At 39.9% G+C, this 25395-nt stretch overlaps 4 protein-coding genes across 5 annotated transcripts; 3 read left to right on the top strand and 1 right to left on the bottom strand.

The window, feature by feature from the left end:
• The first annotated feature begins 3763 nt into the window (after positions 1-3763).
• Positions 3764-14210, top strand: prkacba (protein kinase, cAMP-dependent, catalytic, beta a). Of its 2 annotated transcripts, none has more exons than XM_083671698.1 (10): positions 3764-4118; positions 8595-8656; positions 9093-9221; positions 9975-10073; positions 10226-10308; positions 10488-10614; positions 10773-10868; positions 10958-11080; positions 11394-11558; positions 11706-14210. In XM_083671698.1, exons 1-10 carry the CDS (start codon positions 4073-4075, stop codon positions 11829-11831), a joined length of 1056 nt encoding a protein of 351 aa, XP_083527824.1. In that variant the 5' UTR covers positions 3764-4072; the 3' UTR covers positions 11832-14210. The 2 variants fall into 2 exon arrangements, with proteins under 2 accessions (XP_083527824.1, XP_083527823.1); XM_083671697.1 differs by lacking the exon at positions 3764-4118 and adding an exon at positions 6021-6250.
• Positions 14211-14370: 160 nt separating this feature from the next.
• On the top strand, positions 14371-18036 carry samd13 (sterile alpha motif domain containing 13). The gene is made up of 5 exons (XM_083672584.1): positions 14371-14535; positions 15009-15123; positions 15733-15775; positions 15872-15983; positions 16140-18036. Exons 2-5 carry the CDS (start codon positions 15096-15098, stop codon positions 16281-16283), a joined length of 327 nt encoding a protein of 108 aa, XP_083528710.1. The 5' UTR covers positions 14371-14535; positions 15009-15095; the 3' UTR covers positions 16284-18036.
• Positions 18037-18068: 32 nt separating this feature from the next.
• On the bottom strand, positions 18069-20794 carry uox (urate oxidase). The gene is made up of 8 exons (XM_083672583.1): positions 20739-20794; positions 20102-20314; positions 19620-19736; positions 19263-19341; positions 18832-19018; positions 18609-18732; positions 18303-18386; positions 18069-18146 (listed from the first exon to the last, which is right to left on the bottom strand). Exons 1-8 carry the CDS (start codon positions 20757-20759, stop codon positions 18072-18074), a joined length of 900 nt encoding a protein of 299 aa, XP_083528709.1. The 5' UTR covers positions 20760-20794; the 3' UTR covers positions 18069-18071.
• A 454-nt stretch (positions 20795-21248) lies between these two features.
• On the top strand, positions 21249-23825 carry dnase2b (deoxyribonuclease II beta). Its single transcript, XM_083671257.1, has 6 exons — positions 21249-21359; positions 21720-21894; positions 21962-22040; positions 22410-22571; positions 22739-22936; positions 23388-23825. Exons 1-6 carry the CDS (start codon positions 21250-21252, stop codon positions 23723-23725), a joined length of 1062 nt encoding a protein of 353 aa, XP_083527383.1. The 5' UTR covers position 21249; the 3' UTR covers positions 23726-23825.
• The last annotated feature ends 1570 nt before the right edge of the window (positions 23826-25395 follow it).

Below are 25395 nucleotides of genomic sequence, written 5' to 3'. Positions count from 1 at the left end.
GCGAAATAAATGATGCCACTGCATGCCAACAGTCTTGTGCGTTGTTAATAAGATTTCAGTGTCGCTGTAAATGTAGTGTCAATATCTATCATATGCTAGCTATACATTAATTTATGCTAGCATAGTATTTTAGGTTGAATATACAGAATTCTGTTAATGAATCGTCCGATGGCGTGCTGTGTCAGTGCCTGCGAAAGCGTCCATGGATGGAACCACTCTCTCGATAGGGGGGCCTTAGTTGTGATGCGGATTTATGCATTAAAGCCTAATATCAAATATCGCGTTAAAAATTGGGCTGGTACTGTCATTAATAAAAACAAACCGTATTATTCAACCATGAATAGTGTTGGCGAACAAAACAGGATACTTATGTACTCGAACAAAATTGACTTTACCTATCATGTCACTAGTTGCGGTTTCCCATGCAAACAGGAGACATAGCAACTTAACCATACGCTGTCGCTGACCATGGTACTATCCCGGGTATGGGGTGCACCTGCCAGGAGCGTGAGTGACAATAACATCTGTATAATGTGAATTGTGACTGGGTTTCATTTTTTAAACATTTTAGTATTGTGGCCTTCTTTTTCAAAATTCTGAAAAAAGATTTTCAGATAGAGTGAACTAATCCCATGATTGGGTCCAAACAATCAAAGGAATCCTATTGAAAATCCTTTAGGATGTTGGCCCCATACAAATCCCATAACACAAATAATATAAAAACAAATATAGGATTGGTTCCAAAACCCTAAGGGTTTCTATGGGATTTTTCCGTTGGGTTTTTATGAGAGTCCTAAAGGACTTTTGACTATTTGACTTTCCTGTGCAACAAAGCCTTCAAAGAAATAAAGATACTTGTTTAGAGGAACATCTGTCACATGAACGTTCTCTAGAAGTGGATGGACCACCAAAGATGAATCGGAGGATAGGCCTTTGAACAATATGTCCTGAAGAAATCCTGTGTACTGTATAATATAAGAATACCCACTAGGAGGAGATAAAGGATAAATAATGCGGTCCCAGGCAAATTGCATAGCAAGTTAGCAATGTAAGTTAAGCAGTGACAAGGGGTGGAAAGTTTGAAGATGGTTTGGATGATAGCTATATATATTTGCTGGGTAGTTGAAAGAAAGTGAGTTAGTAGGATGGACCAATGGATAAGATGGTTAGAGGGTAGTATATAAGCAGATATGAGAGACGGTTAGAGAGATATGCGAGAAGACAAAATACATAGATAGATAGATAGATAGATAGATAGATAGATAGATAGATAGATAGATAGATAGATAGATAGTTAGACCAAAAGTCATAGCGCACCGACTTGGATCTCTCTGCACGTTGTAAAGTTGGATTGGTGTGAATAGCTTAAACATTGGAGGGGGAGTTACTGTGAGAACATTGCAAGAAAGAGAACTAGAAGTTCCAGAAGAAACTGTGTGGGCTTATTTTGGCAGTGGAAAAGGTTTAAAGATGTTTTGATAGATAGATAGATTTGGGTAGTTGAAATAAAGTGGGATGGTCTTATTATGGTAGCGGATAAAGTTATAGTTTGGTTGGTTGGTTAGATAGATAGATAGATAGATAGATAGATAGATAGATAGATAGATAGATAGATAGATAGATAGATAGATAGATAGATAGATAGATAGATAGATAGATAGATAGATAGATAGATAGATAGATAGATAGATAGATACATGTAGGATGAGCCAGCGGGAGTGGGTAGAGAGTTGGTTGATTGAGTGGTAGAGTTGGTTGGTTAACCCGATGAGAGTTTTTTGAGTTAAAAAAGCTTAATAGTTTAAAATGTTTAATAGGTATCAGAAAGCTTTTATCAGGGTTAATGTAGAGTTTGGTTGATTGGATGGATGAATGGATACATGAAAGAGAGGATGGATAGATGAGAGAGGGAAGGTATAGAAAGATCAAAACAATCCACATGGGTTACACTGAGTGAAGCAGTTGTGACTGGTGAAGTGCTTAAGAAGAAAGCATGATGCTAGGTAGTTGAAGGTTTAGATAGATATAAGGTTAGAAAGATAGAAGGTTAGATAGATAGTGTGTTAGAAGGTCGATAGATAGATAGATAGATAGATAGATAGATAGATAGGATAAGCCTGGGGTAGTTCAGTGGAGTGGGTAGAGGGTTGAGTGGTTGAGAGTGGTATAATTGGTTGGTTAAGTGGTTGAGAGTAGCTTCAGTGGGGTAGAACTGGTAGCAATTAGAGTGCATTGTTGTGTAATCATTCTAAGAGTCCTGAAAGTTCCATGGCAGTTGCAATAACAATGGGGCTCTCAGAATGTTGGCCTAAATCAACATTCCACCATGTTAACCGGATGAGAGATTTTGGAGTTACAAAAAGCGAAATAGTTTAAAAAGTTTAATAGGTATCAAAAAGCTTTTATCAGAGTTGATAATTTGAAGTTTTGGGCAAATTTGGTGGAAGAATTGGAATAATAAGAAGAAGAAGTAGAACAATAGTTGGACTTGCTTAAGTATGATGAATAACTGTTGTTACAAATAATGACCCTTAGTGAGTGTGTTATAGGAACAGGGTAACAGGCTAAGAGAATCAACACTGTTAGCACTGTGGTTAATGCATTCCATTTGGGTGCAAGAGATCCTGGGTTCAATTCTTGCTAGTGTCACACACTATAACCTGTGACTAGTGTCAAAGGTTGGATGGGTGAACGCAAGGCCATCATCAGAGAAGTATGAGGGACTAGCAATGGTGAAGTGTGGGCAAAGGTTTTTTATTGATTGTTGTTAAGCGGCTTTGGTGTGGGGACACGCTCTTCCACAGAAGAGGTATAGACCAATGATGATTATACAGTATATGTCTATGGTATAGACCCTATAGCCATGCAGTTGGTCAGTGCACTTGCTCTGTAAGCAGCAGGAGACACGGTTCGATCCCTGGTAGAGTTATACGCTATAGCTGATGCCTTTCGCTATAATATTGATTGATTAATTAAAAGAGTTTGAGTGTTTAAAACAAAATAAATGATATTCAATGTATCTGATTCAGAATACAATACAAAATAATATAATATAATATAATATAATATAATATAATATAATATAATATAATATAATATAATATAATATAATATAATATAATATAATATAATATAATATAACATGTGCAGCAGATGACAGTGATAGCTCGTGCCTTGCGCTGTTTGCTACTTCTTCGGCACCCCGACCACCAGACCTCTGTGGCCCCTACTGTACCATTGGTACCAACCTAGGAGACAACGTCATTTCCGGTGTGTGCAAGAAGATTGGGTGCGCATGATTTGGTCAACCGTCAGGCTGGTCGTGATTAAAACGGGGAAGAGGAGTTCACCACAGAAATGGAGTATCGGGAAATCGGGGGCAGCTTATGTCGTGTCCAATGAAAGCTGACAGCTGGATGACAGATGGGGTGGAAATGTCAGACGGATCAGAAAGAGCAAAAGTTTATCCCCGAAGTAATGGCAGACAGTTTATAGCAATGTCTCATTTGCGTCCGGTTTTAGAGCTGCTGTAATGTTAATCAAAGATGTAAAGTTTTCTGCTTCAGTTTTTGTCTCCACCACGTGCGTTTTGTTATTGATTTGTTTACGTCTCCTCCCCTCACTGCCGGGCACGCCTTTAATTCTGAGCGGGTCATCTGGCGTGCAAACTCCGCTCACCTGGGCGAAAACTCCACCCACCCGTGCGAGAACAGCGTGCAAATCACACGGACCAAATGTTTTTTTTTGCTGGCAACGGTGGAACAGCAGGCTGAGGTGAAAAGCCTGAATATGTCTTCATGCCAGTGATACAAATGTGTTTTACTATTTGAACGATAAAGTATATTATTGTAAATACCAATAAAGGGGGTTGACATAGCACGGCAGAGTCCCGTGTTCAGTTACTTAGCTACGAGAGACAAAATTGATGTTAGCCAGCCAGCTAACCAGCTGAAATCGTAGCTAGCTGGCTGAAGACGAAAAGCTTGCTAGCTACCGCCGTTAGCTAACGGAGGACCCTCAAACATAATCGCCATCATCGCTTTACCTAGCTACATCGCTGTGTCTTCCTACGATGGGAAACGCTGCAACGGCCAAGAAAGGCAACGAACAAGAGAGCGGTGAGTATCTTTCAGTCTCAATGCTATTAAGAATAGCTACTGGCGAGCTATGTTGATGGGGAATGCAAGGTAGCTTGCTAACGAATGTGTGACAGTCAGGGGACAAACAGCTTAGCTACTGTTATCATTCTGACAGCTAGCTAGCTAACTGACAGCTAGCTAACGTAGCTGTCAGTGATGATGATGATACTTGTGTGCCCCTATTTGTACTAGTATCAGCGGTGCAAGTGGGAGGGAACACTCATTCATTCGTGCTTGAGAGTAACTAACTGACTAGAAATGTAACGTTAATTGTGCTAGCGCATTTAGCTAGCTGTACATCGGGTAGTTAGTATTTACTAGATTGCAGACTGAATTGTGTCCACAGCAAGTCTCACATTGGAATCGCTAGCCGACGGCAGGCCTGTTTGATGTAGCGAGAACTTGGTTCTAAAGAACCCCAGCCTGTCGCTCCTTATCAATCATTTGCAGCTTGATTTGATGCCAAGTAGACCAACCTTATCACTGCCTACTGTATTGCTCTGCTAAGTCCCCTGTCATTTAGGCTATGTCACTGTTTAGGGTAAGTTGTTTTTTTGGGAGGAACCCAGACGATGAGTATTATTCTCTGGGTATAATAGGAGAAACAACTTGGAATGGTAAATGCTTTAGCTCCTCAATTCTGTCTCCATGTGAATAAAAAATAACTTAACATAGATAAAAAAAAATTATAATAATTCAGTCAGTCATGAAGCCACATGGAGAAATACGTTTACCTGGCAATCAACTTGTATGTTGTACCTATTAAAATTCTAGCAAGAGGGCACTATGGGTGTGTGTTTTGAATCCTCTGTCATTCATGGCCGAGTTAATCCACTGTATCATGCCTAGTCTCTCTGGAGAGCAGGTTTTGACCTGCTTTCTGATTGGCAGAACTTTGCAGACGCACACCGTGACATGTGTGACCTGTGGCTTAAAGAGAGGGGCAGAGGGCAGTATACAAATAGTACTCTCACTCTGATGAAAATACAAATGCATCTAGGCCTTATTTACATTTGTCTTATTAGACGTGTTTAAGCCTATTTCACATTTAGACATTTAGGCTTAAAGGCTCACATATTTATGTTAGGGGCACAAGTGCAATTTGTACATTTAGGGCCTATGTATTTCATCTGACATATTGGCCTAATCAAAAGTTCGCAAAATAGCCATTCTGTGACATAATATAGAAGGTAACGGGTAGAAGAAGGTAACAGGAAACTTTGGAGATCTGCGTTGTTAAGCATTACCACTAGAGAGCAATATCACCTTTGGTTAGATTGTTTCAGAGTCTTTACCAAATGAGTAAAGTGCTGAGCTCAGTTCTTAAACATTGTGCACATGCACTTTACAAGTGTCCAATTAGGGTTGGTCCGATATTAGATATTATCAAATGTTGTCAGATTTTAGAGCATATTGTGACATTGTTGTCTTACAGAAAAGAGTCTGTAAAAGTGCTTAAAAATCCAGATGTGTATAACTACAAGTGCAGTGTCCAACTTTTTGCAATGTAAAGCACATCTAACAGTGAAAACATGTCTCACCAGCCATGCACTCCGCTGCAGTTTAGTAATTGTTGCTCCTGCTGACATGTCTTCACCATACTTCAGCAATTAACAATATTATATTGTGATATTTTCTAAAGTAATATTGTGAATAAGAAAATGTTGATATTGCCCTACCCTGTGTTCAATGTCTATGAACAAAGAAAGGCATTTGACCAGTGACTGTACATACTGTAGGCCAGGCAAGGACATCTAAACTAAAGCACCATTGCTGTTCGAACTGGAGTACTTGAAACAGGAAGCCCTACCAGTTTAGTGTGTGGTTAGCCAAGCATCTCAGTGTAATTCTTTGCAAACAGGAAGTGTCTATCACTCTGTATGGCGTCCAGTTGAAAGCCACTTTGGTTACCATTTAGCTGCAAGCTTGATTGATTAGCCGTTGAAAAAGCCATCTTGACATGGCCCAGGGAAAGGATCATTCTTTCCTTAAACTGGACGACCTAGCCAGCCGTTTCTTCAGCAAGTATCGCAAGGGCAACCAAGAGCAAAAAGCCCAGGAGATTGAGGGGCCCTTTGTCTCTGACTTCACCGTCATTTGGGATAATTTGAGTAAGTGTGCTATAACTGTCAGACCATGCAGGTGTAACCAATAGTCTTAGTATGAGACAAGCTCCAACTTGCTTGGAGTCAGAGTTTTTTTTGTTGTTTTTTTTTACACACTTGTGTAACTTCACTTAAATACTTGGACTTCAAATTGAAGGCCTAATTGTTGGTAAAATGGGTGTCTACCTTGGTAAGGGTGTGGGGATTATGCAAAGAAAACATTTTGTTACGTCAATGGACAATAAAGTGATCTTAATCTTAAAACCCACTGCACTGTGTTAATGTATGGGTGCATTCAGTTAACTTTAGCACCACCAGTATGGTAGTGCTGAAGTGAGTTAAGATCCACTCATTTTCAATTGACACTGAAAAGTCTTTCTGTGTGCAAGTTGCCATAGAGATGCCTAGTGCAAAATGTTGGCAGTTTTTTTTTTCTCTCCTTACAACAACCATGGAATCTAGGCTTCCTTGATTTTGAATACCGTCCTAGAGATTCCTTGAAAATGTTAATTACAATGAGAAGCCTTCTCCTGAGCTTGACTTCCTCCATTGGTCCAGTTGCAACTAGTTGTAACTATCCTGTATGTGAATTGTTTGCTCTTAAATGTGGATTACTATGTGCCATCATGAGCTGCACTGTGATTCATCAGCTTCTTTGTAATGCACAACATTGTGGCACTCACTCAGTTGCTTCAACTGAACGAGTTCTTCTCAGTCTGTCCTGCCATTTCTTTATGTGCCGCTACTTGGGGGTGGGGGGGGGCTGTTCTGTGTTCTGTGTTCTATTATGAAATGTCTTCTTTAATCACTGTTGTTTTTCACCTCCTTTGTCTCTAATGTCTTAGCATTTAGCCTAAACAGTTTTTCGTCACAGCCTATTCAATTTAAGTTAGGTGGGCTTTTGAATGTGTACCGAGTGAGAGCTGAATAATGATAGTCTTACTAGTAGCATCAGAAATGAAAGGCCCTCCTTGTCATTGTGTTACTGCAGTTAGCTACAGTTCCTGCAAGAGAGAGGCAAGTTAGATGCCTTGAAGAGAGACAGGAAGCTCTCCACGGACCACCCACATGATACTAGAGCTCAAACCCTGTCAGATCAGCCATGAGCTCAGTCCAACTCTGTAGACAGTAGCTATGCTTAATGTACAATGCATGATCTAGCCATTCAACTGAAAAGTATCTTATTGTACTTAGATGAGTCAAGAGTTTCGGTCAAATCCAAAAATCAGAATAAACAGAAATGTGATTCATGAATTGAAAATTGTCTGCTGTTATCTATGTCGACTTTTGAATTCATGGATTTTCAGATTTTTTTTCTGAACTGGACTGAAATTCACTACAACTTATGGGTTCAGCGTTTATTTTTATTTTTTCAATAATTACGTAGTCATAGGCAGGTGTGTCTTATGTTGTCTTTAATGTCATTTGTTGTTACATCTAATCCACTTGAGTATTTAATGTTCTTGTTTTCAAAAATACATAAATCTTTCTTCCTTCTCTTTCTCCTCTTCATCATTTCCATCCATGTGGGTGAATGTTCCTGCAATCCCTTGGTGAACTATAGAGACTTTTGGTATGCTCATTCTTCCATAAGTTGTCCTAAGTCACAGAGTGTAGTGTAAGTGTAATAACAGTGTAGTAATAGCAGCATACAGTATAACAACATATCATCAAATAGGAATACAGTAAAACTGGCTGTTGCTAAAAACCTGGCTGTAACAATGGTGCTGTAGCACTATTAAGGACTACCTACCATACACCCCTGTGACTGGCTCCTCGGCTATCAGTCATTCCATGGTCATGTGCCCATCCTGGCCAGGTCATATTGGGTGCACAACAACAACAAGATCTCACTCCAATAGTTTTGACATTCCTCTGTGACTATGGACAACTCATGTCTGCTGTGATTTCCACACAACACTGTCTTTCTCTTAATGCCTGCACTGTGGTTAAAGTATGCTGTGCCTTTTGGACTCCATTGCTTTTCTTACTGCTATTTTCCCGTTGTATAGTACAGTCTTACCTCTGAAAGGGATGCACAACAGTCTCTCTTTTAATTGACCATCTGTAAAGCCAATGAGAGCTCTTTGCATTTCTTATTAAATTGCTTGCCTAGGTGTTTGGTTTGGGTTTTATAGCGAATAAAGAGATGATTTCCTTCTTTATTGTGAAGTACAGTACTCCTCCATGGTACTTGACTTTGGCCTGACCGTATTGATTTATTTGGTTAGTGTGTACCTACTTATCCCCCCCCCCCTCCCCGAACATGTTAACTGTTGGCTACCCAACAGCATAAAAGAAAAGAAAATGTGTTCAGACATGCTAAGTGTTTCGTTTTGTCCCTTTTCAGTGAAAGAGTTCTTAGCCAAAGCCAAAGAAGATTTTTTAAGAAAATGGGAGTGTCCACCACAGGTAAGATAAGGAATGAATTTTGGTATTTTGTTAAAAGTTGTGGTTGTTGTTGGCTCTGAATAAAGTCTGACCTGACACGATCAAAATCGTTGGAGATTAGACGGTAAACACTGTATACTTGTATGCACGTGACAAATAAAGAATCTTGAATCTTGAAACCACTTCCTTTTGCATGATATGGCTTCAGAAAATGCAGATTTGGGGCCAAGAGAGTGATTGCTCAATTCTGAGTGAAAAGGCGAACATAACTGTCTTCTTTTGATGAGAACAAAACATCCATATCGTCCTTATGAAAGTTTCCATGGCCTACTAATGTGTTTTTTCCTATAGAGCCAATGCAATTGCATGTATCCAAATGTAGCACAGGAGCAGGACATATACAAAAAAAGAAGTACATGTTTGTTGTCACATTGATGTGGATGATGTGTTTCCTCAGAGCACAACTGGCCTGGATGACTTTGACAGGCTGAAGACTCTAGGCACGGGTTCGTTTGGGAGAGTTATGTTGGTGAAACATAAAGGAACAGAACAGTTCTACGCCATGAAGATCCTGGACAAACAGAAAGTGGGTGTTACCATACAATGCTCTAGTTTATTTTTTGGGTTCAACAGAAATCAAGGCCTATTTTGTCTATTGTACAGTTGGGTGATATTTGATAGTTTCTTGTCTGTCATTTTAAAATGGTTGGTTTTGTGTATCTTATTTGTTTTGAATGTCATGGGTGTGTTTCCTTCTAAAAGGAAATGGAAAGTCTGCTCAGGTTCTCTTAAGATGTGGTGAAGACAGTGGGGGGTTTTCTTAGCCTCTGCTGATTTTGAAGTGAAACTAATGTGCAGAAAGGCTGTAAGACCTAGCTTGCTAATGTTGAAAGGAGCTGTTCTATTGCATTTGGTTGCATATATTTGGTCAATGTCTCCAACTCAATTTGACTTCTAGAAGGAAGACAACAATGTTGTTACAAAATGACTAGTTTGTCTCACCCATTTTACAGCTGACCCCTTTGAGTCTGGTAACGAGAAGGTCAGTTTTCAAAATGTCAGTCAGTCACAGAGTTCTCAAATACACACAGTTACCCATGAGCCTTTAGAACTTCTGACCACGGAATATTGGAAAAGGCCTTTGAGGTCAGAGCGTCAGACAGCTTAGCTTGAAACCAACCAACACAGTGGTCATTCTATCACATGGTGGCACAGTCTGAAACCCTTGCCCTTTTAGATGACCAGTGTCTTTCTCTGTTGTATGATAACAATATTATACAACTCATTGTTACACTTCTTTCTCTTCTCTATATCTACTTTTTCGTATTGTTTTTAACAGGTGGTGAAGCTGAAGCAGATAGAACACACGCTAAATGAAAAGAGAATACTGCAGGCGGTTTCCTTCCCCTTTCTCGTCAGATTGGAGTATGCCTTCAAGGTACATTACCTACAAGTGGTGGGAAGTCGAGCAGACCTTACCAGTCTGTTGAAGTGTCCTTATAGATTTTGACAAGTGATACTTACGTGACCTCTTGAAAGGAATTATTTAACACTATCCCTTTGTATTTCATTCCTTTCCTTTAACAACAGGACAACTCCAATCTCTACATGGTGATGGAGTATGTTCCAGGAGGAGAAATGTTCTCGCATCTCAGACGCATCGGGAGGTTCAGGTACGTGTAAAAGTCCTTGACACTATGATGCTCTCAGGAGCCAATCAGGTTCTGAATGTCTGTATGCTGGCTATACCTGAGCATACTTTACAGCTACAGTGTATGCATTGTTCATGACAAGAGCTTGTCTTTTATACTGCATAATGTTTTGATCATCTTTCTCGTATTTTTACCCTCAGTGAAAATCACGCCCGGTTTTATGCAGCTCAGATAGTACTTACGTTTGAGTACCTTCACTCACTAGACCTCATCTACAGAGACCTGAAGCCTGAAAACCTTCTCATCGATCAACATGGGTACATCCAGGTATGCAAATCAGCATATGTTAACCAAAATATAACATTGTGGTCAGTCAACACAAAAACCATAGATCGTCGAGCCAAATGTATCCTATGCAAATCATTTAGGCCTTAGTTAGCTGTACTTCTATACACTGTTCTGATACTCCTGTGTCTCTGTTTCAGGTCACAGACTTTGGCTTTGCCAAAAGAGTAAAAGGCAGGACCTGGACATTGTGTGGCACTCCAGAGTACCTGGCTCCGGAGATCATCCTCAGCAAGGTGCAGTGTGCTCCCCTGTCCAATTGAGCTGAGATATGTTTGTGTTTGTGGGAGTGTTTTTAATGTAAGTTTCTATTCTACTTTCTCAGGGCTACAACAAAGCTGTGGACTGGTGGGCACTGGGGGTTCTGATCTACGAGATGGCTGCGGGATACCCTCCGTTCTTTGCAGATCAGCCCATCCAGATCTATGAGAAAATTGTGTCTGGCAAGGTAGGCAGGGATGTGCATGTGTCCACTGTAAATTAAAATTGTATTTGGATCAAATCAGGTTTAACCCAATATATATATTTCAGTCCATTCTTGAGAATTAGAAGTTAAACTGAATGTAGCTTTTGTGATCAGTGTAGACTAAGTTTAAGTGGCATTTTGTATGATTCATTGAGATTATTTGACTCCATGGATGCATAAACAGATTTGAGATTAATGCAACAAGACTCAGTTATTATGTATAAATATCCTAGACATGTTTTAGTTGTTCACCTGTGTGTTTTGTTAATCTAAGGCACACCTTTCTTTGTTCCAGGTACGATTCCCCTCCCACTTCAGCTCAGACCTGAAAGACCTGCTGAGGAATCTGCTTCAGGTGGATTTGACGAAACGGTACGGCAATCTGAAAAATGGGGTGAACGACATCAAAAACCACAAGTGGTTTGCCACAACAGACTGGATTGCCATCTACGAGAGGAAGGTACACCTCGAACACAGACAAATATTTGGGATTAACAGTGCTAGACCCCACTGCACATAGAATGTTCATGTTCAATGTAGATGTTGCCATTGTATTGTAGTCTTCTGAGCCCCCCCTCACCCTCAGTATTGTCCTCTGAACTCACAGGTGGAGGCCCCCTTCATACCAAAGTGCAGAGGACCGGGAGACACAAGCAACTTTGACGACTATGAAGAGGAGGACGTCCGCGTCTCAGATACAGAAAAGTGTGCAAAGGAGTTTGCTGAGTTCTAGTGTGAGAGGGCAGGGTTCCATCAGGGCTCACATGCATTGGGATTTTTGCACTCTTCTGAGGGTGAGGGTGGAGCTGAGACCATCATGTGTTCAAAACAATTGCCTAGTTCCTTCATTCCACAAGGCTGAATGAGGTCCTTCTTGCCATGATCCTCCTCGCGTGCAGTTAGCACTAACTTATACACAGGCACATTATGCAGACACCCCTCGTGCTGCGACACAAAGTACTAGACCACGTTCTTATCTTTTTTCCTGTTCTGTTTTTAAAACATTTGTCGCTTTTTAGAACTCCCCTCCCTTTTCCCCCCTCCATTTTAAACCAAGTGATTATTTGCAAAGCAAGAAGAAAACCAATTATATGCCCATTTTACAGTGGCACAAAGAGTGATTGATTGTACTAGGCGGTATTGCACATTTTTGTGATTTAAGTTGAAAAAAGAGGTTTTCGCTCACACTTCTTGCCAGCGACTCTTGCCAGTTATTGTCTGTTACATGCCTGAGTGTGTTTTAGGTTTGATTAAAGTTTCTTGGCCCAAGTCTATAATCCTTAACATTTTGCTGTCCTTAAAAAGTAGACCTCGTCTTTGTGCATAATAGAATATACATATATCAATCGAATACGATTTTAAAACATCTTGTGTTTTTAAAGCATGACCAAAATTTAACAAAGAAATGGACGTCAGAGAAAGAGGGTTCAACAACACTGACAGAATTTTCAGTGTTCATAACTTGGGCATTCAGTCCGCGACAAGAGCGGGACTGTAGAGAGGGCATAGCTAATTACAAAGGCGAAACATGTTTGTGCTATATTAGTTTATCAACTGTAGCAATGACTTATGTGTCAGGTCATGGGGCATTTATTTTTTACCTCAGAATAGGTATGGTATTTAAATGAGAATTGAGATTATATATTGTCAGGTACCACAACAGGTTCAAAACCCCGTAAAGGAAACTAATGGGCTTTAACTATATTGCTGTATACAATAATAGGTCATCTTTTCGGCACATCCGAAGAATATTGAGTGTATTGTCCGAGGCATTTGTTTTTTGGAATGAATTGTTAAGATTTAATGGTCTGGTTGCTAAGAGGGTACATAGTTGTGGCTGTGAAGCAGTGTTGGTTACTTGGACAGATTCTGTCCATCTTTCACCTTTTTGTTTTTAAATGCTAAAGTTATTTAGCAAGGCACTCAGAAGACATTGTGTAACTGCCATATTTCTGTTTTGTTCCATTTTTACTCCTGCATGTCTGTCTCTATTTGTTACCTCCATACAACAGTGTACTCTCTTGTATGGATATTGACGATGCTTGAGTTGTATTCTCACAAAGTAAAACAAGATTTCACATGCAGATTATTTTTTTTTTTTTTTGAGAGCTTCTGACATTTTATTCAGCCTTTGTTCAGCTCATTTCACAAGGCACAATTGTTTCTTATGTATTTTTTATTTATACTTATTAGAGTTGTCTAATAAATTTACCTTTTAAATTGTTACCGGTAAACTTGCATAGTTCTTGGTATGTTTGAAGGTTATTTCAGTTTTATTTACATGAAAGTGTTAAGACAGACAATATGGGGGATATTTATTTATGAAAACAATTTATTTTTCCCATGCAGAAAAAGACAGGCCACATTTTCCAGAAGGTCAATAGAAATGATTTACTCTTTTATGCCTTGGTAACATCCTTTTAAAACATTCAGTCTGGATCAACATGACAAACAAAATGTAGACAGATCCAAAGTGAATCTCTGTTTAACCACATCATATGAAGCAAGATGATGTTCTTATCCAATGAAGGGGGACAAGAACGATCAGGATCATTTTGATCTGGATTAAATGTTCTGAAAAACTGGCCAATTAAGCATGTCAATCCAATCTCTGCAAATGTGTAAAAGAAAATGTGCAGTAAATTTACCATAAGTTTGATTAATAACCCCTGATATGTGTGTAATGTTTGTTGACAAGTTACTTGATGTAAATGATGGAACTTTTTTCCTAAGCCACCTGACACTCTTTACAGATGAAAATCATTTCAATTTCTAACTTCTTTATAGTCACACACATATACCAGTATGGGCCATAATATGAAATATCTATGTTTTTAGTTTGTTGAATATTTTGCACATGTCATTTAGAAGGCTGACACTTTTTCCCACCCATATTTACTTGTATTTGCAAGGGAAGTATAACATACTTTGCTGTAGCAGATTTTATGTAACAAAGGATATATGTCACTGTAATAAATTAAATTCTTTGTAATATTAGAATCTTTTGTATTTCATTTGACTGAAGATATGTTGTTTGCTTGCTGTATGCAATAATACTGCAGTGACATTCATGGACAATAAGGTTGTAATAAATGCTGGATATCTCATTTCACTTCTGATTTTAGAGTCTTTAGGTGTGTCAGAGAGAGAGAGCGACAGTATGAGCGAGAGAAAGTTTATGTGAGGGAGAGGAGCTTTTCAAAGTGCCACTAGTCACATGAGTAACAAAAACTACAGATCCCAGAATTCAAACAATCTGCATGTGGGTTGAGGAAGCTAGCTAGTAGGTGTAGCTCCGATGTAGATAGCTGAGCTACAGCTATATTACTACAATACGTACATTTTCTATTGTGATGTACGTCGTATAGATATCCTTCATACAGTCATCATTCGTTGGAGGATAGACTTTGTCACGCTCGAATAATTTGGGATAAGAGGTAAGGAATTATGTTGGCATGCTAGCTGGTTAGCTTAAAGGATAGGCATAGAGATGGTAGTACTAGGGGTTTTGGACACGAACAGTTTCTCACATTTGCTACTTTTGACAAATTATGACTTTGCTAATGATTTCTAAATTATTTAGCTATTTTATTGATATATGTATTATTATTATTATTATTTATGTGTTTATTGTAAAATGTTTAGCACGCAGCTGGTTGTAATAAATGCACAACTAGCAAGCCAGCTAACTGTCAGATGTTATTCCTGTGATTGCAATGTTGAGCCTGTGTAGGGTCGAGCCCCCTTAATTAACGATGGTCGAGCCATCTGTCATGTCTTGACAGTCAGTTGTAATACCTGAATATTAAGTGGAAAGGGCTTTGATTGGCCATTTGCTTAGGCTATACACTGAACTGGACAGTGTTGTTTGTTGAATGCAACATGTATAATCATTCTATTATTTTTGCAGGATATAAGAGGAAATGATATGTCTGAATCCATAAGAAAACAGTGGTGGACACGTGATTCCATTAAGTTTTAAGAGACAAGACATCTGATGAAAATTAACTGTAACCTTACAGAGAGTAAGCATATTAATTTTCCTGCTTTACACTTGGTGACAGCTAGTTGCACTACTTGATCAGTCAGTCATGAAGTCAATTAAGTGGCAATGCTACCACCATTTAAGGAAATGGATAGAGAAAATAATAGGCTTAGCCTAGTTCTAATGGTAGGCTACTAGTAGAACACAGGACCAAGGATGTTCATAGTGCTAGTGGCATGGCTTGTTCGACTGCATTTACTCAGTTGCAGTGAATAGTACTGTTACAAGAAGGGGGTGGTGGGAAAGAGGGCAAGACCTATTTAAGGAATAACTAATGTCAGAGGGCACCCCTGGAGTTCCTCCTCCTTCTCAGGCCTCACTCAGCTTGCCTACACAGTGTGTAAGCGTATCCCCTGTCGATGCCAAATAATGCCTCTGCAGCCAAAGCTGTTGTCTTGGCCTAACAGAACAGCATTTTATTCAGCTAAACACATTTGACAATGAAGCCAATAATTGTTGACTGGCTGATGACGGTTGATTGTTGAAACTGTGAATTGTCCTGTGTACTGCTCTCAGTAAGTAGGCTAGACATGATTGATTGTTAGGTGAATAATTATTTTGGAATTAATCCTCTCTCTTTATGTTGCAGCTGGCATGGATGACAAGGCAAATGGCTCAGTTGACACCAAAAGGTATGTCGTCATATCTTCTAGTGTGAATGAAGGGATGCAAGTGTATTCCTGCATGGAAAAGTTCCTAAAATATTACTATGTATGACGGTTTTGCAGTCCTGTGGAGAACGGCCAGTTGCCGGACCCTGCCAACTGGGCTGTGGCAGATGTCGTCAATTATTTCAAAGCGTCAGGATTTGAGGATCAATCAACTGCTTTCCAGGATCAGGTACAGTGGAGTAGACAAGACACCATCTAATGCAGTATATTTCATACTCTCTTCTTTCTGTCCAATAAACACAGCTTGCATCGCCATGTTGATTGAATTTTAGTCAGAAAATGCATACTTATACGGTATCAAACTAACATTCGCCCCGTCTTGCAGGAAATTGATGGCAAATCCCTGCTGTTGATGACACGTAATGACGTCCTGACAGGACTGTCAATAAAGCTTGGCCCTGCACTGAAGATCTATGAGTACCATGTGAAGCCACTGCAGACCCAGCACCTGAAGAGCAACGCTTCATAGCACTATGGGCACGTCTGCCCCAAGGACGACAATCATGCCAGGAGTCAGCAGGGTAGCTACTGCATCAGGGTCATAAAACAGATGTCCATATATGGCTTTGCTGACTCAGTGGTGACAGTGGCATCTTATGGAAAGACAGGAAGGCCTTTAAGTGCTGTATGTTTTTTATAAGTGTGGACTGGATTAACATGGGCTTTAAGTCTGCTCAGCTGTTTACCCTTAGACCATTCTCTTTTCTGCTGCTTGAAATTCCATTGTATGTAATTTAAGAGTACGGAAAGGGGTGTGTTTTCTGCTACTTTTGTTTGTGTGAAATGTGTTTACCAATTTTGGTAAAAGAAAAAAACTTGCTGTGTACATAAGATCTTGTTGTATAATTCAAAATGTATTGTGTGTCATATGTGAAACCTTTGATATTAACTGAAGCAAAACCATGTATGAAAAACCTAGATTACAGTGGTCAGCTCAATGTGCTATGAAATGTACAGTATATTGTTGCCCGATAACTGGCTATAGCATGCAACAGTGTTTTCCATGCTCGACAAGTTTTCGCTAGGTCCAGGGGGATGGATGTATCTCTCTATCTTAGTTGGTCTCAGTTTTCAGAAGAAAAACAAAAACAGAAAAAAAGCCTAAAGTTTAAAAGATTTCTCCTCCTTTAGTCACAATACTGTACACTGTTTCTCTTTAACTGCACACCTGTCTATAGATAATCAAAATTAAGGTATGTACGGTTAAAGAGGCAGGTTTATATGGCCTTTGCAAATGTTCTTACCTGTGGTGCTATCAGGAATTGTCTAGAAGACAAGTTGAACTATATGACCAACATACATCTCTGACATAACACTGGTATTTGAAAACATGAACCATACCTAAGAATTTACATAAATTGTGCTTTTTCCTCTCACCAAAGACAGGTATGTTTCACCGTCATGTCAACAAGGAGTGTCTCATCATAGATGTCAGTCGCCTTTGTTAGCGGTTATTTTATTTGGCTAATTAATTAACCACTTTGTCCCGTTTCTTCCTTTTGGCTTTTTTGCTGAAACAATTGTTGGGCAGATGCATGCAATAGAGCAGAGGTGACCGTGTGGTAGTGATATTCCACTGTTTTGGAGTATCACGCAGCTTTACTCAGAGAGAGAACATTTAATTGCCATTTCAATTTCTTGAATTTGATTTATTATGGTGCTATGAAAGACAAGTTGAAGTTATTGCAAGTCCTCTCTGACAGTTTGGATCTTCAGGGTATGTTTTCTAAGTTGTATTTGTTAAGTCTGTTTGTGTTATTTAGCAAAACAGTGTGTTGCTATGATTGTGCACTTGTTCAATTCAATGTTTCTTTACAAAATATGAAAATAGGCATTTCTAGTGAATATATTTAATTGCACATACAAATATTGGATCAATGGTCATTTGTCATTCTTAGAATGAAATTGAACCATTTTCTTTTAACTTTTAATGGATCATGGGGTTATCCTTGTGGTCGATCCACTTGAAATTCTTAATTTGATACTATGAAAAACTCACTATTGAATAATGTAAGTCATTTGGACAGTAAATACCATGAACCTTTACCATTTGTGAAGTCAAGAAAGTAGTCATCATTAGGGAGGATACAACCTACAGTTAGTATATGTTTTACTTGACTTAACATCATGCCCTTAGTTCATCTATTGTTCTTTTTGGGGAGGTCTTAATTGATCAGGTAATACTGGTTTTGTTTTGACTGTGATTAAAGTCATATTGGATAGCTTTGTGTTCTCTCGTTGGCTCTTGTGGTCCTTTTCACAGCTTGGCTTGTGGCTTCCTGCGCACCGTCCCTGTGATGTTCCCTGAAGGATTGTCCAATGGCAGAAGAACCTTGAAGGAAAAGGCACTGTGTTCACTAGAGATCAACCAATTGTGATAACTTGTGACATTGAAGTAATTGAAAATAGAAGTTGTAGTAGCAGTGAAAGCATGATACAGTTCTGGGACATTTACTAAGGACATTTACAGCCTCTGGAGTTTTCTCACCTCATCCTTGTTGGTGAGACCCATTTTCGTCATGTCTATGGTGAAGTAATGCTGGTTGGGCATAACAATCTCTATTTCCTCAATCTGAAAGAGAGATGCTCTCATTGTTTTATTTGTACCTCTGAACCAGACCTGAGCTCAAAAAGTATTTTAAATCATGTGATTGATTGAGTTTGCCTGGCACAAATGGAATATAGTATATTTGTTATTTCAAATACATTTTGATTCAGGTATGCTCTGAAAATTACTTTTTTTTTTTTAATAAACTATGTTCTCTACTTTCATTATTCATTTTGGAGGAACTACCTCTGGCACTCTATCCAGAACCAGAACCTGTGAGTCATAGAGGGTTTTCTGCACAGAGGGAGAGTACTCTCCAAGGTCGTATGGGCCAGCAAACTTCTCAATGATTGTTGTCTTAACAGATTTCCTGCACAAGAGAGTAGAAATTATGATTATTTCCATTTTTGGTCTCAAAGTTAGAACAGAGACTCAGTTCCCTCTCTTAGGGCATGGACACAAGAATTACCATGCGCCGTCAAAGTCAATATTCTGGAACTTGTTGTAGCGCCACCTAGCGTAGATGGCGGTACAGAAACACCTGTCCTTGGCCTCCTGCAGGGTGGTAAAGCGATCCCTGTGGAACCCCTGGAAGCCCGACTGTGTGGTCTTCAGCACCTTCATGTTCTTCACGCCACTGTGAACCACAGGGTTCTCTGTGGGGCAGAACACAGAGTTGGAGGTAGACTTCACAGTAAACTGTGCTACATTTCAGCATCACAAAGAATGTAAGATTGTTCATTGTGCTGAAGTGTCAGTTGACAAATATATTGCAGTGCAGTGCTAGTACACTGTATGAAGTGTTGTAATCAGCTTTCATAGCTTTCTTTGACCATGAATGAAAGAAGACATTACATCTTGAGCATGTCACTGATCTATTTAAGGTAGTGTTTTGCTCACCATCAAGATTCTGTTCGACATCACAGAAGCGCCAGGATTCCGGGCTGTAGATGAATGCATGTGCATGCTCCACTCCATTCTTTGTAAGAGAGAAGAAGGCCTTATTATAGTCTAGTACATTCTTCTAAAGGCACTTCATGTGTATCATGAGCTCATAAGGCTTGATATACAAAGGATTCAATCAATGTCATTAACTCCTATATGGTAATGGTCACATATGTGAATATTGACCCAAACTACCTTCCCCTATCTACAGTAGTCCCTTTCTATCCTTCCAAGCTATATTGTCCAGGAGAGGCCGATGGCAAGGACTACAGTAACATTTTGGCTTGGAATCCAGCCCTTGTTCTACTGTACCTTCTCCAGTCTCCTCCACGGCGCCTCCTCCATGTACACCTTGGCCTTGGTCACGTGTGTGAACGCGGTCAGGAAATGTTCACAAATGTCCATGGCAAACTGCTCTATGGTCCTAACCTGTCAAAACACCACAAACATGCAACCGAGAATCAGCATGTAACCATGCTATAGAATTCAGTTGTACATACATTCATCATACACAACATTTCCCCTATATCTGTGCAGTAATTACTCTATTAACAACATTGTAATAACATGCTGCTAAAAGTACATTACCCTATTGCTCTGCAATCACATAGTAAAGTAGTTGAGTGGTTTGTGTTATCACACAAGTGAAATAAGGACCGGTTCCTCAACTTCATATCATGCAATTATCTAATTATAACAACATGTTTATACAATGCTGTTACAGTAGCTGTTAGTGCTCACACACTATAGCACGTCCATTTGTACATGTCTCGAGTGTTAGGGCTGGCACCTACTCCCTTCAGTTTGGCCAGGGCGTGGACCGTGTTCTTGATGGTGTCTGTGGGGATGATGTCAGAGTTGTCCCCGTTCAGGTAGTCTTTGCGGGACTTGAGGCTGAGCTCCACGTCAGCCCTCAGCTCAGTGATGTAATGGTGGGTCCCCTCTCGTCTGATGTAGAGTACCTTCACTATGTTCTTCCCATAGCCCGTCCGCACAAACTCCACATTCTGCACAAATGCATGAATTGATTTGATAATAGACATTATAACCACTGCGTCATATTAATAGTATTTTATTTTCAAACAATGTACATGCATATTTTCTTCATAATTTGTCTGATTATTGTCTCTCTATCATAGACTGTTCCCAAATTGTTAATTCAATTTGTTTTAGGCCTGGTCATAGTTTTGTAGATGAGTTCGGGACAGTTTTGATGTTGAATGTGAATGACCACTTGGTTGTCCTCAGGTAGACAGATAAAGTGGTTCAGACTCCTGGTCACTGACCCCAACTACCAACAAACAAAGATCTTTATTCTCAGCACTAGATTACCCTAATGGATCTAGGCGATAATTATGAGACAACCTGAATTACAAATATGACTCAAGACATTTTATGTCAGATAAAAAACAGAGAAGCTGAATACAGTACCTGACTTGAGGTAGTTGCCATGATATTTATGCTTCTCCAAGAGAGTCTATCCTGTGTCCCTGTCCCTTGCAAGAATAGATTTTGGCTTCGATGGAGGATTTTGTAAAGACAGCACCTGTGATGTCAGTGTTACGCAAGGCATCCCATTGGCCATGTCTCTCAATCATCAGCTGGAATGCTAAACATGTGTGGTTAGGGTTAGGGTTCATATGAACCTGAAAGTCAATGTTTGTTGACTCATCAGCAACTGTCTGACATTAATGACTAGACGAACTGTATCTGGAAAAGGCGATGCTGTTGATTATAGTTAGATTTGCTAAACAAACCTATTGGTCCTTAGAAATTGGTCCTGTTTCATGTCATGGGACTAGACTTTTGACTTCCTCTTTTTGCATTTCCATCCAGCTGTGCGTCAATATATTCACTTTCAAAGTTGCCTAAATCATGAGCCAAAACCTGACCTGAGACAGCTTCCCTTTTTTGTTCATTTCTTTCGAGACAGTGATTCAAGATGTTTCCTTACTTAAGTTTATGGTTATTTCTTCTTAGCGTGTTTCTAATGGCTACACTCTTTCAAGCAGACATTTCATGTAGAAATGAAGCAGGAGAGGCTGTTGATTGGTAGGTTCTTTTCAAACATAATGTGTGAGGTAACACTGCAATTAGTAGTATAAGTAACGTGCAGTCTAGACAATATTGTTTGTGTTCAGTTGTATTCCCTCTTATTCACAGCTTTGTCATTAATTAGAGGCTTTGACTTAGCTAAAATTCATCTGATTTGTACATATTGCCTTCACCAGTCAGAACTCAGCAGAGAGAGAAAAGGGATATATGATATAAGAAAACTCACTCAAGGGGATGTGAGATTACCATCACTCTCATGCAACATTTTTCTTTTATCGAGGCGTGGATAAGACTTCTTGGTTTAAATTTAAATTGAATGTGTACTGTAAAAAGGTAAATTACCTTCCATCCATGCAGGTTTATTGTTTACAAGCTGCCCAAGTATAAGATAGGAGATGTGGGCAGTGGGGTGGACTACATGTACCTGGACTCCTCAATAGAAAGCTGGCAACTGAGTAAGTTTATGGTCAACACCAGTGAAGGTGCCATAGGGAGCACGCTCAGTCAGCTGTACAAGGACCAGGGGTACAAGGTAAGACCACACCTCCTATGGCAGTGATCCTGTTCATGTGTTTTCATTTGACAAATGTTTCATTCAGTCCAACAGCTCTGTCTACACCCTCTATAATGATGCCCCGCCAGAACTGGATTACCTCAAAGACTATGGCCACACAAAAGGTAGCGACTTATTTTGGCCTATTCAACCAGGCTGTTACCTTCACTCGGTGATGATTGGGTTTGTTGTTGTGATATATTTTAATTCCCTCATTAACCTAGATACATTACAGGACAGCATGTGTTCAGCATTTGCTATGATTGTGTAGAAATGAGCCGACCAATATGATTCTGGCATCAGGGGGAGGCTACAGGGCAAAGAGCATCCCTCTGATGGTAGTGTTTACACTGTATCATTGACTGACCTGCTACTGGCTTTAATGGAAAACAAACATATTGTGTGTGTGTGTGCGTGTGTGCATGTGCGTACGTGCGTGTGTGCATGTTTTTGTGTGTGCATTTATAGTATGTATGTTTGTGTATATTCTGCAGGGATGCTGCTCGTTGACCACTCTCAGGGTTTCTGGCTCACCCACAGTATCCCTCATTTCCCCTATTTCCCTGAGAGGGGCTACCTCTACCCCTCCAGTGGCAAAGTGAACGGCCAGACGGCACTCTGTGTGACCTATGAGTATGGACAGTTCACCCAGATAGGTGAGCTAACACAAGTTGTCAGGCCCATGTCAAGTTTTCTCCACTACACTTTCTATCAAACTCAATGCATAACTCATACAAAACCTAAAGTCAATCTCAAGTGTTTTGAAGTTAAGACATTAGCCAGTGTTGGAAAAATTCCAACTCTTCCCCATCTCCCTCCACAGCCAAGCAGCTTTTGTACCTTAACCCGCGTGTGTACAACTGCTCTGTGCCCGTGGCGTTCCAGGCAGAGATGGCAGTGTTGGCACAGCTCTGCCAGGGTTCCAAACCACCACTGGTCTCTGATAGGAGAATGGAAAATCTTACATCAGCCAAGGGGGAGAGATTTATCAGTTTTGCTAAATCACAGCAGTATGTTGATGGTAAGGGTGTTTGTCATACAGATTGTCATAAGTATTGAAAGATAAAGATACACATTTTTACATAATGTGAGATCTTGGTGTTTTTTGGGTGACGTAATTCTTTACTGACATTCATAAATGCCAAAGTACAACAGTGTCCTAAAGTAACTATTGATGCTGCTTGCATTGCATGGCAGTCGAAATGAAAAGGGGACGGGTACTTTTCAGTTAGTTATTGTTTCATAATGCTAACTTGCCTATAATCCTAATTTTTGTCAGAAGGTCACTAAGCTTCAAGGCATTCCCTAAATCTGTCAATAAAGCAACATTCGCTCCTCTCTGTTTTCATGCCACTGTACTTCTTACACACCTACTTTTCTAACAATTCTAACAACCCCCCCTAAACATCCATTAGCTGGCCTTCTGAATTGTTCTAGAGAGAGGCCCTTGACTTCTGTCAACTTTCCCACAGATATCTACACTGGCTGGGTGGCCCAGGCCCTGGGCACGGATCTGCTGGTGGAAACCTGGCAACGGCGGGACTACGAGTTGCCCTCCAACTGTTCCCTTCCCAAACACACAATGAATGTAAAGAGGGTCAGACTGCTCCCTGGGCCCGTGCTGTTCCAGTCCCACTACGACCACTCCAAGTGGTGTGTGTCCTGGGCCTACGAAGACCAGTGGACGTGCCTTGGAGACCTAAACAGAGAGGAGACCCAAGCCTGGAGGGGAGGGGGGCTGGTGTGCTCCCTCAACCCCCTCATCTACAAGGCCTTCCGTCAGGCTGTGTCCTGGTATATAGGCTGCTAGGACCAGAGAGGTTATACTGTAGTAGCATCCACTGCAGCTTGTACTGTCCTCTACAGAGGCAAAGCACTTGTGTTGTCAGGATGTAGTGAGATAGCTTGTTTAAAATGGCAACATTGTATTTCCTTGTCAAAATATATTAAAGAATATGTTTGTTTTTTGCTCTTTTTTGTCTTTGTATGTCATTTTACTACAAAGTCACAGGACATTTTCAAAGTGATAACAATTGGAGTGAGACACTGAACTGAACTCTTATTCGGTTTGGTAGTGATCAGGTACTGTAATTCTTATGAAACTATGGTTGTTGTTTTATACAAACAAAATACTCTAGAATATACAACTTAATCTAAGACAAACACGATGATATCATCTATACATTTCCTTTCAGAATTCTTACATGTACATATTAGTACAACTATGGCTAATTTCTATCTGTTACAGTTGTACAGCTGTTGCGGAAAGCAAGATCATCATTGGAATGTTTTGCAAACATATTAGTTTTATAATCAGGCTCATTTGTGTTTTCTCCCAGTGAGTCATGTGGAGAGCTTTTGTGTGTGTTGTGTTCCTTTGTAGTGTGAGTGCCGCCAGGGTATCCTGCAGAAATTAGCACAGAGAAGCAGGTGGACTGGTTGGTGTAGTTTTCATTATGAGTGAATTCAAAGACATTGGTGATGTATCCAAATACACAACTTATATGTTTTTAATAATGTGCAACTGATAATATTTACTATAACCTACTATGGATTTAAATATATGTTTTGACACTATTACAGGACAATTTGACAGAGCCTTGGTATAGACAGCTGAAAATTACATCACTGGTTGGACACAAGTTTGTTGGCTACGCAAAGTACTCTAGATTTGGTGATGGTAAGGCTTTAAAAAATATTCAATGTAATGGATATGAACACTGTCGAGAGATTCCTTTACACATGGATACATATCGGCAGCCTTTTATCACAGTTAAATGTATCATCAATATGCTTCAGAAGTGTTTGCACTAGAAGTCCCATCATGTCGACCATGTTTATGTCTCCTCTGGTCTGGTAGATCTCTACTCTGGTCTGGTAGATCTCTACTCTGGTCTGGTAGATCTCTACTCTGGTCTGGTAGATCTCTACTCTGGTCTTCTTGACATATACTTGGGTCCATGCTTTGCCAAGAGCTGGGGCAAGATGCATCGTCCCCTGCCATCAAACTGCACCATTGCCCACAGTATGTTGTTAGAAATTATTTTTACAAAAACAGTTTATTATTGCTATAATAAAAAATACATTACTGCAGTGTGCTAAATTTACTAATGTGATGGCCTGTTGATAAATGAGCGATGGATCAAGCATTAGTCCCATAGTACGTTGAATTAATACATGGAGAGGTTAAGCCAGGTCATCAAGAAAGATGTTGCAACACACGCTTACACAAAGAGCTATAGTAACAGGCTAGGGAGGACAGGCTAGGGAGGACATACCAGAGTAGGTATCTTATTTCTTACAGGGTGCTGACTCCGCAGATGGGATGAATGGTGTGACAAACCTGTGAACAACAAGGGATGCCAAGTCTAAACCGCGGTTCCTCCCCAACCAAATAGCCAATCACAATCATTTTGTATACTGTAAATACTTTGTTTGACTGTTTGAATGCATCCATTTTTGGAAGGTTGGTTACAGATT

The sequence above is a fragment of the Argentina silus genome, assembly GCF_951799395.1.
Source record: "Argentina silus genome assembly, chromosome: 6".
Classification (NCBI taxonomy): Eukaryota; Metazoa; Chordata; class Actinopteri; order Argentiniformes; family Argentinidae; genus Argentina; species Argentina silus.
Note: the sequence above shows the minus strand (reverse complement) of the source record. Positions and strands in the feature narration are given on the sequence as shown.

What these genes read in the sequence shown, in the direction of transcription:
- samd13 (XM_083672584.1), top strand. Translation starts at nt 15,096, where the DNA reads ATGAAAATTAACTGTAACCTTACAGAGA. An exon ending in TAACTGTAACCTTACAGAGA is followed by an intron (nt 15,124 to 15,732) that starts GTAAGCATATTA and finishes TTTATGTTGCAG; the next exon opens with CTGGCATGGATGACAAGGCA. An exon ending in CAACTGCTTTCCAGGATCAG is followed by an intron (nt 15,984 to 16,139) that starts GTACAGTGGAGT and finishes CCCGTCTTGCAG; the next exon opens with GAAATTGATGGCAAATCCCT.
- prkacba (XM_083671697.1), top strand. Translation starts at nt 6,100, where the DNA reads ATGGCCCAGGGAAAGGATCATTCTTTCCTTAAACTGGACGACCTAGCC. An exon ending in AGATCCTGGACAAACAGAAA is followed by an intron (nt 9,222 to 9,974) that starts GTGGGTGTTACC and finishes TGTTTTTAACAG; the next exon opens with GTGGTGAAGCTGAAGCAGAT. An exon ending in CGGAGATCATCCTCAGCAAG is followed by an intron (nt 10,869 to 10,957) that starts GTGCAGTGTGCT and finishes CTACTTTCTCAG; the next exon opens with GGCTACAACAAAGCTGTGGA.
- dnase2b (XM_083671257.1), top strand. Translation starts at nt 21,250, where the DNA reads ATGTTTCCTTACTTAAGTTTATGGTTATTTCTTCTTAGCGTGTTTCTA. An exon ending in AGACTATGGCCACACAAAAG is followed by an intron (nt 22,041 to 22,409) that starts GTAGCGACTTAT and finishes TATATTCTGCAG; the next exon opens with GGATGCTGCTCGTTGACCAC. An exon ending in ATCACAGCAGTATGTTGATG is followed by an intron (nt 22,937 to 23,387) that starts GTAAGGGTGTTT and finishes ACTTTCCCACAG; the next exon opens with ATATCTACACTGGCTGGGTG.
- uox (XM_083672583.1), bottom strand. Translation starts at nt 20,759, where the DNA reads ATGGCAACTACCTCAAGTCAG. An exon ending in CCCTGGCCAAACTGAAGGGA is followed by an intron (nt 19,737 to 20,101) that starts GTAGGTGCCAGC and finishes GTGTTTTGACAG; the next exon opens with GTTAGGACCATAGAGCAGTT. An exon ending in TTCTGGATAGAGTGCCAGAG is followed by an intron (nt 18,387 to 18,608) that starts GTAGTTCCTCCA and finishes TCTCTCTTTCAG; the next exon opens with ATTGAGGAAATAGAGATTGT.